Below are 13,145 nucleotides of genomic sequence, written 5' to 3' on the forward strand. Positions count from 1 at the left end.
TAGGCGCCAGGGTCTGCAGTCTCCCAGGCCGTCTGGTTGGTACTGGGCAGAAGCTCACTTTCTCATTGACCAGCCAAACGTGTAACCACACAGTGTCATTGCCCTTTCAGTTCTGGAAAGCAGTTTGTCCGCTACATCAATATGCTGATAAATGACACGACCTTTTTGCTGGATGAGAGTCTGGAGTCCCTGAAGCGCATCCATGAAGTGCAGGAAGAAATGAAGAACAAAGAGCAGTGGGACCAGTTGCCGAGGGTGAGCGTCTGCCTGGGGACCGCCTCCGGGCTGCACCCACGGGGCTACCTGGAGACGCTGGATCTGACTCATTGCTGGGACATTCCTACCTGTAGGCGGCTGCGAAGTAACTTTTCAGGTTTGAGATAGGAGACAGCCGCTTAAAGGTTTTTATCAGAAGCTAAGAATTGGGGTGGAGGCTGTGGCTCAGTGGTAGGGTGATTGTCTAGCGTGCCTTAGGTCCTGCATTTGATCCCCAGTTCTGTCCCCCAAGCCCCAGAAAGAAAGCTCACGCTCTGCTTTGAGTTTCAGGCAAGAATGTTCCCTACCATAGTAAGAGTGGCTGTCAGGCCGGGCGTTGGTGGCGCACGCCTTTAATCCCAGCACTCTGGAGGCAGAGGCAGGCGGATCTCTGTGAGTTCGAGGCCAGCCTGGTCTACAAAGTGAGTTCCAGGACAGCCTCCAAAGCTACAGAGAAACCCTGTCTCGAAAAACCAAAAAAAAAAAAAAAAAGAGTGGCTGTCGGGCCTTTCCTCAAAGCCAGATTCTCATTGTCAGAAGTAATCTAGTGTGAGAAGTGGAACGATGGCTCATCGCCTAAGAGTACTTACTGCTCTTCCAGAAGACCAAGGTTCAGTTCCCGACACCTTCACCAGGCAGCTCACAAATGCCTTTAAGTCAGTTCGGAGGCTCTGAGCGTCTGGCTTCCTGGGACTCCTACACATACGAAACACACATAAACGCAGGCAAACACGTATTCGTGTAAATAAAAACAGATTTATATACGTGTCAATATATACATGCTATCAAAGGGTGAAGGTAAAACTCAGAGGTAGGACACAGGCTTACCCTGTGGGAACATTCTAGATTCTAAAACTCCCACCAAAATATTTTTAAAATAAAATCTTAAGTCCAAGAAATGAGGAGCCTTTCCCAATGTGTCATGGACACTTCCCTGCCTTTTAATGTAAAGGGCTGTGTAGAGAAATGTTTAATTGTATATATTATGGCTTTTGACTTGTGTGGTAGCCAGGAAATAATCTCCAGGCTTCTGTCTATTGGGAAAATTGGCCTTGTTTTGGGTTTCTGTACACATTTGAGAATCTCCTAGGATTCTCTTGGGGCTTTTTCTTTTTTGTTGATCTTTGCTTTCACGTTCAGTTACTATTAATAAAAAGGCCTAGTTGCCAGGTTCCATGAGAAATTCATGCTGTACCAGTGACAATCCCTCTTCTGACACCTAGTAGGCCTGACAACTCCCGAGAATGTCATAGATGGATTGGCTCAGAGTCAAAGCCACTTTCCACGGGATTCCGTCCCTTTGAGAGACCTGTGGGGGCCTGAGCTCACAGTGACAGTTTTGACGTCCTGTTATAGAGTCCAAAGCATTACCACTGTAGGCCACTGAAGGACATTTATGGAAACCTGTCTCTGTCTCTCTCTCTCCCCCTCTCTCTCTGCACACCCCCCCCCATGACCCTGGTCCCTGCCTGGTTGGCCTGGCCTGGAACTCACAGAAGTGCACTTGCCTGCCTCTCTAATGGCTAATGTTAAGGTGTGTGCTGTCATCCCAGGTCAGGGAAGGTTTTCATCCCTGCAGCTATGGTGGGAATTTCAGATCTTGTTCCTTCCACGTGGTTCTGCCCAGGGCTCCGTGGATGCCTGTCTCCCGGTATCCGTGTCCCCACAGCCCTTGCCCCTGATGCTGTTTTTCCACTGGACCATGTTTGTCCCATGTGTCTCCTGCCCATTGACTGCTGACCCACTTCTAAACACTCTTCTCTTGGGGTAGAATCTACACAGGCCTGCTGCCCCACACCTTCCTAGTGTGACTCTAGGGAATTCTTGAAGCCCCAGCTCCAGTCAGTCTCCAGACTGTTGGAACCATGCTGAGGAAGCAGACAAGGCAAAGCCAAAAGAGGCTCAGCTCTTGTGTCCATGGCGGACTGGGTCTGTGGCCTGCAGGTACACTGTGAGCAGTAGCCAGGACAGACTCGGCCTCCCTTGGTCTTTCCAGACAGCATGCATCCTATCCTTAGTTTATCTGTGAGACTGCTCCCCACTCTGTCCAAACCCTGCCGAATGGTTGGCTGTTCCTAGCCAGTGTCCTGCACACCCCACCTCACTCTGCTGCTCCTCTTCAGTGCTTGTAAGCCCTCCTCCCGTGGAGACCGCTAATCTCTTAAAGTTGGGCTCAGGCCTGAAGTACATTCACTTTGTCCAGTTAGTGCGTTTGTTTGAGACAACAAATAAATACTATTGATTCTTCTCTTAAAGGATTTTTTAAGGCACAAATGATCTCTAAGGTGTCTTTTCACAAACTTTTTCTTGACCCTTGACCCTGAGGTTGCTGGCTGCCTTTCACTTCCCCATCCCCCAGCCTCTGAGCAGTGGTAGCTTCAGAGCTCACTCCCTTGTTTCTTCTAAGTGGTTTGCATCCCTGCCCCAGGCAGTGCTTCTCAGTGCTGAAATGTATTGAAGCCATGATGTCTGATGTCTTAGCAAGCTCTGTGACAAGAAACTGCCTGACACTGTGTTCATTTAACACCAGTGATGTGTCTGCCCGTGTTAGCATGTCTCCATCGAGATCACACCCAACCCCCCCCCACACACACACCTACCCCCCACTCCTCACACAGCCAAATATACTGCTCCACATTCTCTGATGTCTCTACTGGAAATCACTGCCAGGTGATCTCATCTTTTCCAGGGCTTTAAATATCTGTATTTTAAAGACTGTAAAATATAGCTCCGTGGCTGAGAGCATGTCTGCCTACAGACCTCTGAGCAGTGCTGGCTTGCTTTGCCTTTTGGCTGTCTTGTTACTGTCTTCATCCTGAGTTGTCTGCCGTGTCCTTTAAATCCTCTGAGTCACAATCAACAACCATAATAAATGGCAGCTTCATTCTATGGTAGCCGGATTGTCCTTGATTCTTCTATGCCCTCTCCCCATCTTGTGACTGCCTTTTTATCTCCATGGGCTAAAGCTTTCATTGGTAGAATGCTTGTCCTGCATACATGAAGCTCTGGGTTCAAACCCTAGCATCCTATAAGCTGGGTGTGGTTGTATGCCCCCTAACTGCAATACTCAGATTATAGAGGCAGGAAGGTCATTAGGGGTGTGTGCGGCCTTTCTACCCAAGCTGCACATTTGTTTTTGGTTTTTACGAGACAGGGTTTCTCTGTATTGTTTTGGAGGCTATCGGTCCAGCCCGGCCTCAAACTTACAGAGATCCACCTGCCTCTGCCTCCCAAGTGCTGGGATTAAGCAGCCAGTGTTCTTAACCACCTTGCCATTTCTCCAAGCCTAGTGTGTGCCCCTCTCCCTCCCTCCCTCCCTCCCTCCCTCCCTCCCTCCCTCCCTCCCTCCCTCCCTCCCTCCCTCTCTCCCTCTCCTTGTCTCATTTTTCGAGACAGGCTGGCCTCGAACTCAGAGGTTCCTCTGCCTCTGCCTCCCGTGTGCTCCACCTCCTCCTGGCTATGTTTTTTGTTAATGTTGATGACTAAGTGAAAGTTGTTTTTAAGAGTAATGAACCCCCTCTATAGCTCGAGCGTGTGTTCTCATGAGAGGTCAGGATGGCCAGGCCTGTGGGTGTAGGTCAGTGGTGGAGCCTGTGCTTAGCATGCATAGGTCCTGGGTGTGATCCAAGGCCGCCAGAAGACATGTCCTGGAAGGCTGTCAGGACAGAGTGCCGGTTTGTTTGTTTCCTCCGGTGTGGCTTTATCACACTGCAGCTGTAAGGCGGCCGAGCTCGTCCTTCGTGCTGGTATTTTTCTGAGTGGGTGGCTGGTACTGAGATTCCGTGGCAACTGTCACTTGATGTCTCCTAGGATCAGCAGCAGGCCCGGCAGTCTCAGCTTTCTCAGGATGAGCGTGTCTCACGCTCTTATCTCGCCCTGGCAACGGAAACCGTGGACATGTTCCATCTCCTCACCAAGCAAGTCCAGAAGCCCTTCCTCCGGCCAGTGAGTAGAAAGTGGGGTGCTCGTGTTATCTTGGGATGGCAGAGGCAGCACTTAAAACTCAGCACAGCTGAGCGCTTTAACCACAGTGGTCAGTAGTGAAATTCTTTCTAGTTTGGTTTTGTTCCTAGGTATATCAATTAAGACACATGACATGGTACTCTACCCGTCTGAAATGAAGCCTCTTGACGTGTAGTCTAAAATGCTCACTCTAGATGGCTTTCTGTTTTCTGTTTACATAGCACATCTGGGTTATGGATTTGTGACATCATTGTTACTGATTTCTGTGTTTTATGTATTGGAAAAATGTAAGGTAACATGCCAATTTGGAGGACACTTAAGTAGAGTGATTGGTAAAAAGGTCTTTACTGCTTTTAAAGCGGCTCTGTAACATTGAGGAAGCTGAAGGCCATGATTGAGGCTAACGGCAGGCTCATTGTTTGACCTGATTGCCAAGACTGGGTCCTGTTACTGAGGTTGAAACATCAGGATACCCTGAGAGACCTTGCTTGTGACCGCCCCAGTGAGAAGCTTTGTGGTGTGGCAGTCCAAGGGGAGACCGCAAGTCAGAGGGAGCCAAGGTCTGTCAGCGGCTGTTTGCACATGTGGAGCTCTGCTGTGTGTTTCCTCCAGTTCTCCACGTTTCTTCTTTGCCCCGTCACACGACTCACTGTGTTGCCTCCAGCAGAGGCATTGTAACACAGTGGCCTGTCCACAGCCTGCGACCTGGGTCTTTTCCTGTCTCCTGATAAGCAGACTTCCACACAGTAGCAGGGAAGCAGGGGAGAAACAGCTCACCGTGCACATACCTGCTTCCCTGGAGGGTGTCAAAGGGGATTTCCTACACAGACCAGAGAGTAAGTCCTCTAAGGTTGCTGCAGACTGCTTGTCTTGGGCAATTCTCCAGCTGTGCTCATGTTAACAGCCTGGACATACACAAGCCTAGCTGTTTTCCAATAAAGCTTTATTTACAAAAGAATCACTGCATTCAGACAAAATTTGGTGGCTGTCCTGGAACTATCTCTGTAGAGCAGGCTGCTCTCTCTGGTTTTTAAGATTTGATTTTACTGATGTGTGGGTGTGGTGTAGTTGATGTACGGCAGGTTACCATGCATTGTTTGCCAGTGCCTCTGGAGGTCAGAAGAGGGCGTCAGAGCCCCTGCAGCTTCAGTTACTGGCAGTTTTGAGTTCCCTGATGTGAGTTCTGGAAACTGAATTTCTGTCCTCTTTAAGAGCCATCTTCAGTCTTTATTTGTACCTTCTTTACTGGCTGGATTAAGCACTTCTTACAGCAGAGAAACCCAGCAGCTCTAACAGCTTCAGTCCCGGTTTCTCCACACTGGACTGTAGCTGTGCTCTGTAGACCAGGAGGCTCTGGAGTGCTGTGTGTCTCATCAGATTTGTGTAAGTCCAGTCATTTCATGAGAACCCCGTTATTTAAAGACTCTTTCTTGGTCAATGTTTACTCCCTGACCACAGCAGCTTTTCTCTGAGCTCAGAAGCCGTGTCTGCCCAGCTGTAGCAGACTGTTGTCCTGTGGGTCTCTGGTCTTCTTTTGTCCTGATTTTTCTGGCTGTGTAATTCAACACACCGACCAGACTTGAAACTTTTAAGATTTATTTATTTATTATGTATACAGTGTTTTGTCTGCATGTATCCCTGCATGTCAGAGGAGGGCACCAGATCTCATTACAGATGGTTGTGAGCCACCATGTGGTTGCTGGGAATTGAACTCAGGACCTCTGGAAGAGCAGCCACTGCTCTTAGCCTCTGAGCCATCTCTCCAGCCCCCAGACTTGAAACTCTTGACAAACATTACCTCCTTCTTCTGGAGCTCTCTTCAGCAATAAATAAGAATGGCATTGGGACTGGAGAGATGGCTCAGAGGTTAAGAGCACTGACTGCTCCTCCACAGGTCCTGAGTTCAGTTCCCAGCAACCACATGGTAGCCCCCAGCCATCTGTAATGAGATCTGGTGCCCTCTTCTAGCCTGCACGCATAAAGACAGAACACTGTATACATAATAAAATAAATAAATCTTTAAAAAGAGAGAGAGACTGGCATATAGTTGAATGTCGGGGACTTTTGAAGTTTATAGGACCATTGTGAACTAATGCTTCATAAGTGCAGAGTGACAGCATTGTGGGTGATCTTCCTTCCTTTACCTCTCTGACTGAATATGGAGTGATGCTCATAATTTAAAGTGTGTACCTTGGGGCCAGAGAGACAACTCAGTGGTTAAGAGCATTGGCTCCTCTTCCATGGACCCAGGTTCAATTCTCCCAGCACCCACAGGGCAGCTCACAACTGTCTATAACTAGTACTGGGGAATCTGACACCTTTACAGGGATGCACATAAAATAAAGTTAAATAAATTATTTTTTAAATATATTCCCAGCATCCACAGGGCAGCTCACAACTGTCTATAACTAGTACTGGGGAATCTGACACCTTTACAGGGATGCACATAAAATAAAGTTAAATAAATTATTTTTTAAATATATTCCCAGCACCCATAGGGCAGCTCTTCAGTTCCAGGTGATCTGACACACTCACACAGATAAATGTACACATAAAAATAAATAAAATACCTTTTAAAAAAAGTATTTGTCGGGCTGAAAAGGTGGCTCAGTGGTTAAGGGCACTGACTGCTCTTCCAGAAGACCCGGGTTCAATTTCCAGTGCCCACATGGCAGCTCCCTGCTGTCTGTAACTCCAGTTCCAGGGAGTCTGACACCTTCACACCAATGCACATAAGAGAAAAAGTTAAACAATAAAAAAAAAGAAAGACGTGATAGGTCTTAAGAAAAAAAAAATATTTGTCAGCTGGGAGTTGGTAGCGCATGCCTTTAATCCCAGCACTTGGGAGACAGAGGCAGGCAGATCTCTGTGAGTTCAAGACCAGCCTGGTCTACAAGAGCTAGTTCCAGGACAGCCTTCACAGCCACAGAGAAACCCTGTCTTGAAAAAACAACAACAACAAAAAAAGTTTTTGTGTTTACAGAAGAGTTTCATGGACTTTCATTCATATACATTTTATACCATTCTGTTTTAAGGGTCTTCAGATAAGAAATGGTGGTGAAAAAAGTTTGATTACAATGCCAGCTTCCTTTAGCTTATGCTGCTCAGAACATTTAAGGGATGTCGGAAGACTAAACCAGCCAATTCCTGTTCCTCCAATGAGATGGGAGTTTCTGGTCCCCAACATTCTCAGCAGCTTGAACTGTCCTGTTATCCTGTCATTTCCTAGGAACTTGGACCACGACTAGCAGCCATGCTGAACTTTAACCTACAGCAGCTGTGTGGACCCAAGTGCCGAGATCTGAAGGTCGAAAACCCTGAGAAGTACGGTTTTGAGCCAAAGAAGCTATTGGACCAACTGACGGATATTTACCTGCAGCTGGACTGTGCTCGCTTTGCTAAAGCCATCGCTGATGACCAGGTGAGAGCTAAGGGAGGCCCTTCACAGGGGCCTGATCCTGTCACTTAGCTGCGCAGGAAAAGTGGAACTTACCTTTTCTCTGTATTGCTTTGGAGCCTGTCCTGGCACTCTGTAGACCAGGCTGGCCTCGAACTCACAGAGATCCGAGTGCTGAGATTAAAGGTGTGTGCCCAGCTGAAACCATCTCTGAACATAAAGTTGAGCTGGGAATGCACCTGAATGAGCGAAGCCTCCACCCAGTCCTTGGTCCAGCCTGAGAGTTGTTAAACAGGAAAACAAAGGGCTCCTCCCTCTCTGTAGTCTCTGGTCTTGCTTCTGTTTTATCCCAGGTCTTTTGAGATAAGGACTCATGTAGACTAGGCTGGCCTTGAACTGCTGGCATCTGGGACATCTTCCACATAGTAGCAACTCCTGTTTATTAGCCGTGCATCACTTCTACCAAATTCTCTGTTGTAAAACAGACAGAGGAGCACAGAGCATGGAGTAGAGGGGCCGTGTGGCCAGCAGTCTGGCCCTGTATCCATATTCTTCCTACCTATCTAAAGCCCAGAAGCTGGGATGTTGGTTCCCAAGTCTATCTGTGAGCACATAAAATATCCCAGTATGATTCACACCATGTTACCCATCTTTACACATTCTAAAAATTTCTCTACCTGTATCACATCCAAAGGAGTGATACTAAAATACAAGGATTGTATATACTTCTATTTTTGTAAGTCTTTGAGGCAGGTTGGCTTTGAACCCAGATCCTCCAGTGTCAGCCTTCTGAGTGTTAGAATCACAAGTGAGTGCTACCTTACACCCACTACCTTTTGTTTTTGTCGTTTTAATAATGCCCTTCTTGCGCTGTACTTCACGTGTTGGTGCTGTTTGTTGTTCTCTTGGGACACGGTCTGTCTGTGTAGCTGCTGCTTCCCCCAGTGCTGGGGCTGCAGGGGTGGTGAGTGGAGGGAAGGGTGGGTGTGCAGAGACAGCGAGCGTGTGCAGTCATGAAGAAACACAGGGAGGCAGGGGTAGGTAGATCTCTGAGAGTCAGAGAAGACAGACAGGAAGGAGTTCAGTCCAGTCCTGGAGGGAAGGGCAGCTGTGTGATGACTCCAGTGTAGCTGTCGGTGGAGATGCTGCTCAGTTCACACCATGAGCAGGAGGTCCAGGACAGTCATGTCCCGTGCCCCCCCCCCCCCCCCCCAAGGGAAGCAGAAGCTCCTGCAAGCCAGGCTGGCCCGTGGCTCTTCACTGAGGAGTAGGGAAGGCCATCTGGGGAAGGTGGCATGGGGTTGTCTGGCACACAGCTCCTTCCTGTGTCATCACTTGCCCTATGTGATTAGAGATTGTGTCCTGTCCTAAGTCAGCCAATGGCCACTGTAAAACATGCTACACTTGTATGTTTTGTGGTATCAGTGTTTTATACATACTAGGTCCCTCAGAGGTAAGTCACTCCCTGTCCATTCCTCACACCTGAGGAATCTGGCTTGGGCAGGTTCGGGCTTTCCTGAACTGGTGATTGTCCGCGTTTCCCACTTCCGTTACACATGTGTTTGCTCCCAAGCCCTCACCTGCTCTGTGGTGCTGTAGTTCAGTGCTGTAGAAATCTGGCATTAAGCAGGGTTGGAGTCAGTGATGGGTGTGCTTTTGTGCTTGGTGGTTATTTGGTTTTCCTAGGTTTTTGTTTGTTAGTGCAATCTGTTGAGATAGGGCCTCGCCATTTGACTCATTCCCTTGAGTGAGGCAACCGTGCCAGGCTTAAGTGAGCCTGGGAATCCACAGTGACTACAACAAAGCAACTCCGTGAGCAATGGTGGGGTGGGGCAGTGGCCTGTGTGATTTTTATCTGGGCTCACCATCATGTGAGGAAACTGGAGTTTATCCTCTTTCATGGGCTCTGGGAACAGTGCCCCACTAAGATTTAAACAAACTAGGTTTCTTTCTCATCTTAGTGGCTAAATTTTAAACTAAATGGTTGTTGGATGCCAGAGTCTTAAAATTCCAATTTTTCTGGGTCCTGCAGCCCTCTCCATAGATGACCCTGAACAGTTGGCACGTGTCATTCTGTATGCATTTTTAGCTATATTCAGTACACCCTTGCAGACGGCACTGTGTAAGGGAAAGACATGACTGCAGAATTTATAATATAATTTTTAGGAGCAGAAGATCATATGAGTTGTACTTGGACATTTTTCTTCTCATATATTCTCATCTCACTTTCCTCATCCACAGAGATCCTACAGCAAGGAACTGTTTGAAGAAGTCATTTCAAAGATGCGGAAGGCAGGAATCAAATCCACTATTGCAATAGAGAAATTTAAGCTTCTTGCTGAGAAAGTGGAGGAAATAGTGGCCAAGAATGCACGGGCAGAAATTGACTACAGCGATGCCCCGGATGAGTTTAGAGGCAAGTTTGTGTGCTCATGTTCTCATCTTCGGTGTCATTTGAAGTGTGTGACATCAGGAGGGCTGCCTTAGTCACTGCTCTACTGCTGTGAAGGGACACTGTGACCAAGGCAATCCTTTTTTTTCTTTTTGGTTTTTTGAGATGGTTTCTCTGTGTAGCCCTGGCTGTCCTAGAACTCACTCTGTAGACCAGGGAGGCCTCGAACTCTTAAAGAGATCCCCCTGCTCCTGAGTGTTGGGATTAAAGGTATGTGTTACCACTGCCTGACCCCAAGAAAGTGTTTAATTGGGGGCTTACTTAGGTTTCCTCATCCTTTTTTTTTTTTTTTTTTTTTTTGGTTTTTTGAGACAGGGTTTCTCTGTGTAGTTTTGGAGGCTGTCCTGGAACTCGCTCTGTAGACCAGGTTGGCTTCGAACTCACAGAGATCCGCCTGCCTCTGCCTCCCGAGTGCTGGGATTAAAGGCGTGGGCCACCAACGCCCGGCCTAGGTTTCCTCATCTTTCCAAACAGGTCTAACTGGGAACCATGCATTCAAACAGATGAGCCCATGGGGGCCATTCTCCTCGAAAGCCCCAACAATGTGTTGATGGTTTGGTGTACTGTGGATGTTTCTTGAGAGTTTTCTAAAACTGTTTTTACAAATTTTAGATCATGTTGTAGATTAAAAGGATGAACATCCTTGGTGTGATTTCACCAGATAGCCATGAAGACTTTAAAGGAGTTCTACTTCTGTAAAGGGAAGAGCCTTGTTCTCAGGCAAAGGGTCCTGTCCCAGGGGCCTGCTGCCTGGCTGTCCATCTTTGCTGTTTTCTCCTCGCAGTGGCAGAAAGCAAGGTGCATGCTTTCATCGTGAGCTGCTTTCCCCCCAGATGCCGGGGCCTGCGGGGCTGTCCCCAGCTCCCCTGGCTGTCTCCCTGGTGGGAATAGTGTGCTGCTCTACTGTCAGCCTCCACCACTGGGTTAATTTGCTCTGCCTTGTCTCTCTCTGTAGACCCTCTGATGGACACCCTGATGACTGACCCAGTGAGGCTGCCCTCTGGCACGGTAATGGACCGCTCCATCATCCTGCGGCATCTGCTGAACTCGCCCACTGACCCCTTCAACCGCCAGATGTTGACTGAGAGCATGCTTGAACCAGGTAGGAGGCTCAGCCTGCCTTGCAGCACTGACTCCAGTGTGTGCAGCAGAGCAGGAGGGAGACTGGGGGCAAGCCGGTGCGCTGCCACCTGGAGTCCCGGCTCCCTGCCAGCGTGTACGTCCCCCGGCTCAGTCCCCAGCACCACCATCAAAAACAGGGACTTGAATCCAGAAAGTACCCAGTGGAAGCTCTTTTTATGGAAAAGACACAAAGCACTCAGCTCGCCTTTGCTGTAAATGCCGCCCTCTCTGGCTGCTGCTTCCACAGTCCTCAGTGCGCAGAGAGAATGAATGGCCTTTTCTTCCCACTTAGACAGAGTTTCAAGTCGAGGAACCTGCCCGTCTGGGCCATTAATCCCTGTCTTTTCCCCTCAGTGCCAGAGCTGAAGGAGCAGATTCAGGCATGGATGAGAGAGAAGCAGAGCAGTGACCACTAAGCTGTCCCCCATTGCACGTCTCTGCTAGAAACAGCCACGCCAGCCAGCCAGCCAGGCCGAAGCAGCATCCATCTCGAATCTGCTGCTCAAACCTGCAACCAGATGTGGCCAGATCCCGAGAGCCCACCCCAAGTGACCAAACCGTAGAGATCTGAGGGACACGATGAGAAGAGGAGCCCGAATGCTGTACATATATTTAAGTGACAAACAGTCAAAAGCTTGAGGGACGAGTTTTACGATTGCTTGTGTAGTAAAGCCGTCCTTCGCCTGTCACATCCTGGGGCTGTGGCAACGCAAGTCTGTAGTGACGGCAGTGGGTCTGGGCAGCATCCCCTGAGCTTTCGTTTCGTTTCGTTTTTTCGATGTGACTAGAGAACTCGGACATTTTGCTGCTAAAGAATCTCCCCCTTCCTCACCCCTGCACTGCTGTGGGTTTTTTAAAGAGAAACAGAACCAGACTCCTTTCCCGGCCCTCCAAACATGTATTCTGTGAGATAACTGTGCCTGCGACAAAGTGTTAATCTTGGGATCGTATTTTTATATCATATTCACATACTTGTTTTTTTAATTGGTGTTAGATGACATGATTAATAAAAAAGGCAAGATATTTTCAGAATTTGAATTTCAGCTTTTTTTTTTCTTTTGAAATAGCCCTTTGAAATTTTTTTTTATTATAAATACAATGAAGAGAGCCCTGTTGCCTGGCCCTTCTACTGAGCCCTGGATTAAGATCTTGAAGACCAGGTGCAGCAACAGGACGGCTGAAGTGATCGGGACTTGTGAGACTGACTGGTGGGTTTGGGGAGGTGAGGGCTGTGCTGTGTTTTTTGTTTTTTTGTTTTTTCATCCTATGTGATAGTTCCAAAAACTATACCAATATCCTCTGAGGGTAAATAGATTCCTCAACCTTGGGGTCATTTGTATGCTGTGTCCTTTTGGGGTTTGGCCTTACCAAAGTAAAAAAAAGGGGAAGGGGGGGGGGAGTACGAGAAATGTGGAAATCTGTCTACTTGTTTCCATGCCTGGACAAATGCCACCACACCCTTTGTATTAGCGCTCCCTACGCAACATACTTGAATTCTTTGGATTTCCTTTGGAGTAACAAAAAGGATTTGAAACCATAAAGTGTTTTAAGGAAATGAAATCTTTAGAAACATACTTTCTTTTCTTCCCCTTTCTCCTCTTCTCCACAGACAATGTGCTCTGTTCAGTTCCCAACACAAACTCCAATAAACGGTGATGCCCATTCGGAAGGAGTCCTCTGTGCGTCGTCTTTTTGTGGAAGGAAATGGGTGGGGAGAGGTTGGGCGTGGTGGCGCACACTTTTAGTCCCAGGACTCTCATGGAAGAGGCGGGAGGATCTCTGGGTTCGAGGCTAGCCTGGTCTACATATCGAGTTTCAGGACAGGCTCCAAAGCCACAGAGAAACCCTGTCTTGAAAAACCAAAAATTAAATTTATGAGTCAGAAGAGATGGCTCAGCAGTTAGACAATTGTTTTTTACTCTTACAGAGGCAGCCTGGTTCCCAGCACCTACAGCT

The 13,145-nt window shown here is 48.0% G+C and overlaps 1 protein-coding gene across 5 annotated transcripts in view; it reads left to right on the forward strand.

Annotated features, from left to right (window-relative positions):
- Ube4b (ubiquitination factor E4B) overlaps positions 1-12,858 on the forward strand; it is a 101,993-nt gene extending 89,135 nt beyond the window's left edge. For all 5 annotated transcript variants that reach the window (XM_013120007.3, XM_013120006.3, XM_021232539.2 and 2 more), the window contains 6 exons: positions 111-255; positions 4,066-4,200; positions 7,448-7,639; positions 9,857-10,031; positions 11,023-11,169; positions 11,544-12,858. In XM_013120007.3, the coding sequence (XP_012975461.1) occupies positions 111-255; positions 4,066-4,200; positions 7,448-7,639; positions 9,857-10,031; positions 11,023-11,169; positions 11,544-11,605 (856 nt within the window). In that variant the 3' untranslated portion in view covers positions 11,606-12,858. The remainder of the gene's footprint in view (positions 1-110; positions 256-4,065; positions 4,201-7,447; positions 7,640-9,856; positions 10,032-11,022; positions 11,170-11,543) is intronic.
- The last annotated feature ends 287 nt before the right edge of the window (positions 12,859-13,145 follow it).

Source organism: Mesocricetus auratus, unplaced genomic scaffold, assembly GCF_017639785.1.
Source record: "Mesocricetus auratus isolate SY011 unplaced genomic scaffold, BCM_Maur_2.0 Super-Scaffold_100042, whole genome shotgun sequence".
Classification (NCBI taxonomy): domain Eukaryota; kingdom Metazoa; phylum Chordata; class Mammalia; order Rodentia; family Cricetidae; genus Mesocricetus; species Mesocricetus auratus.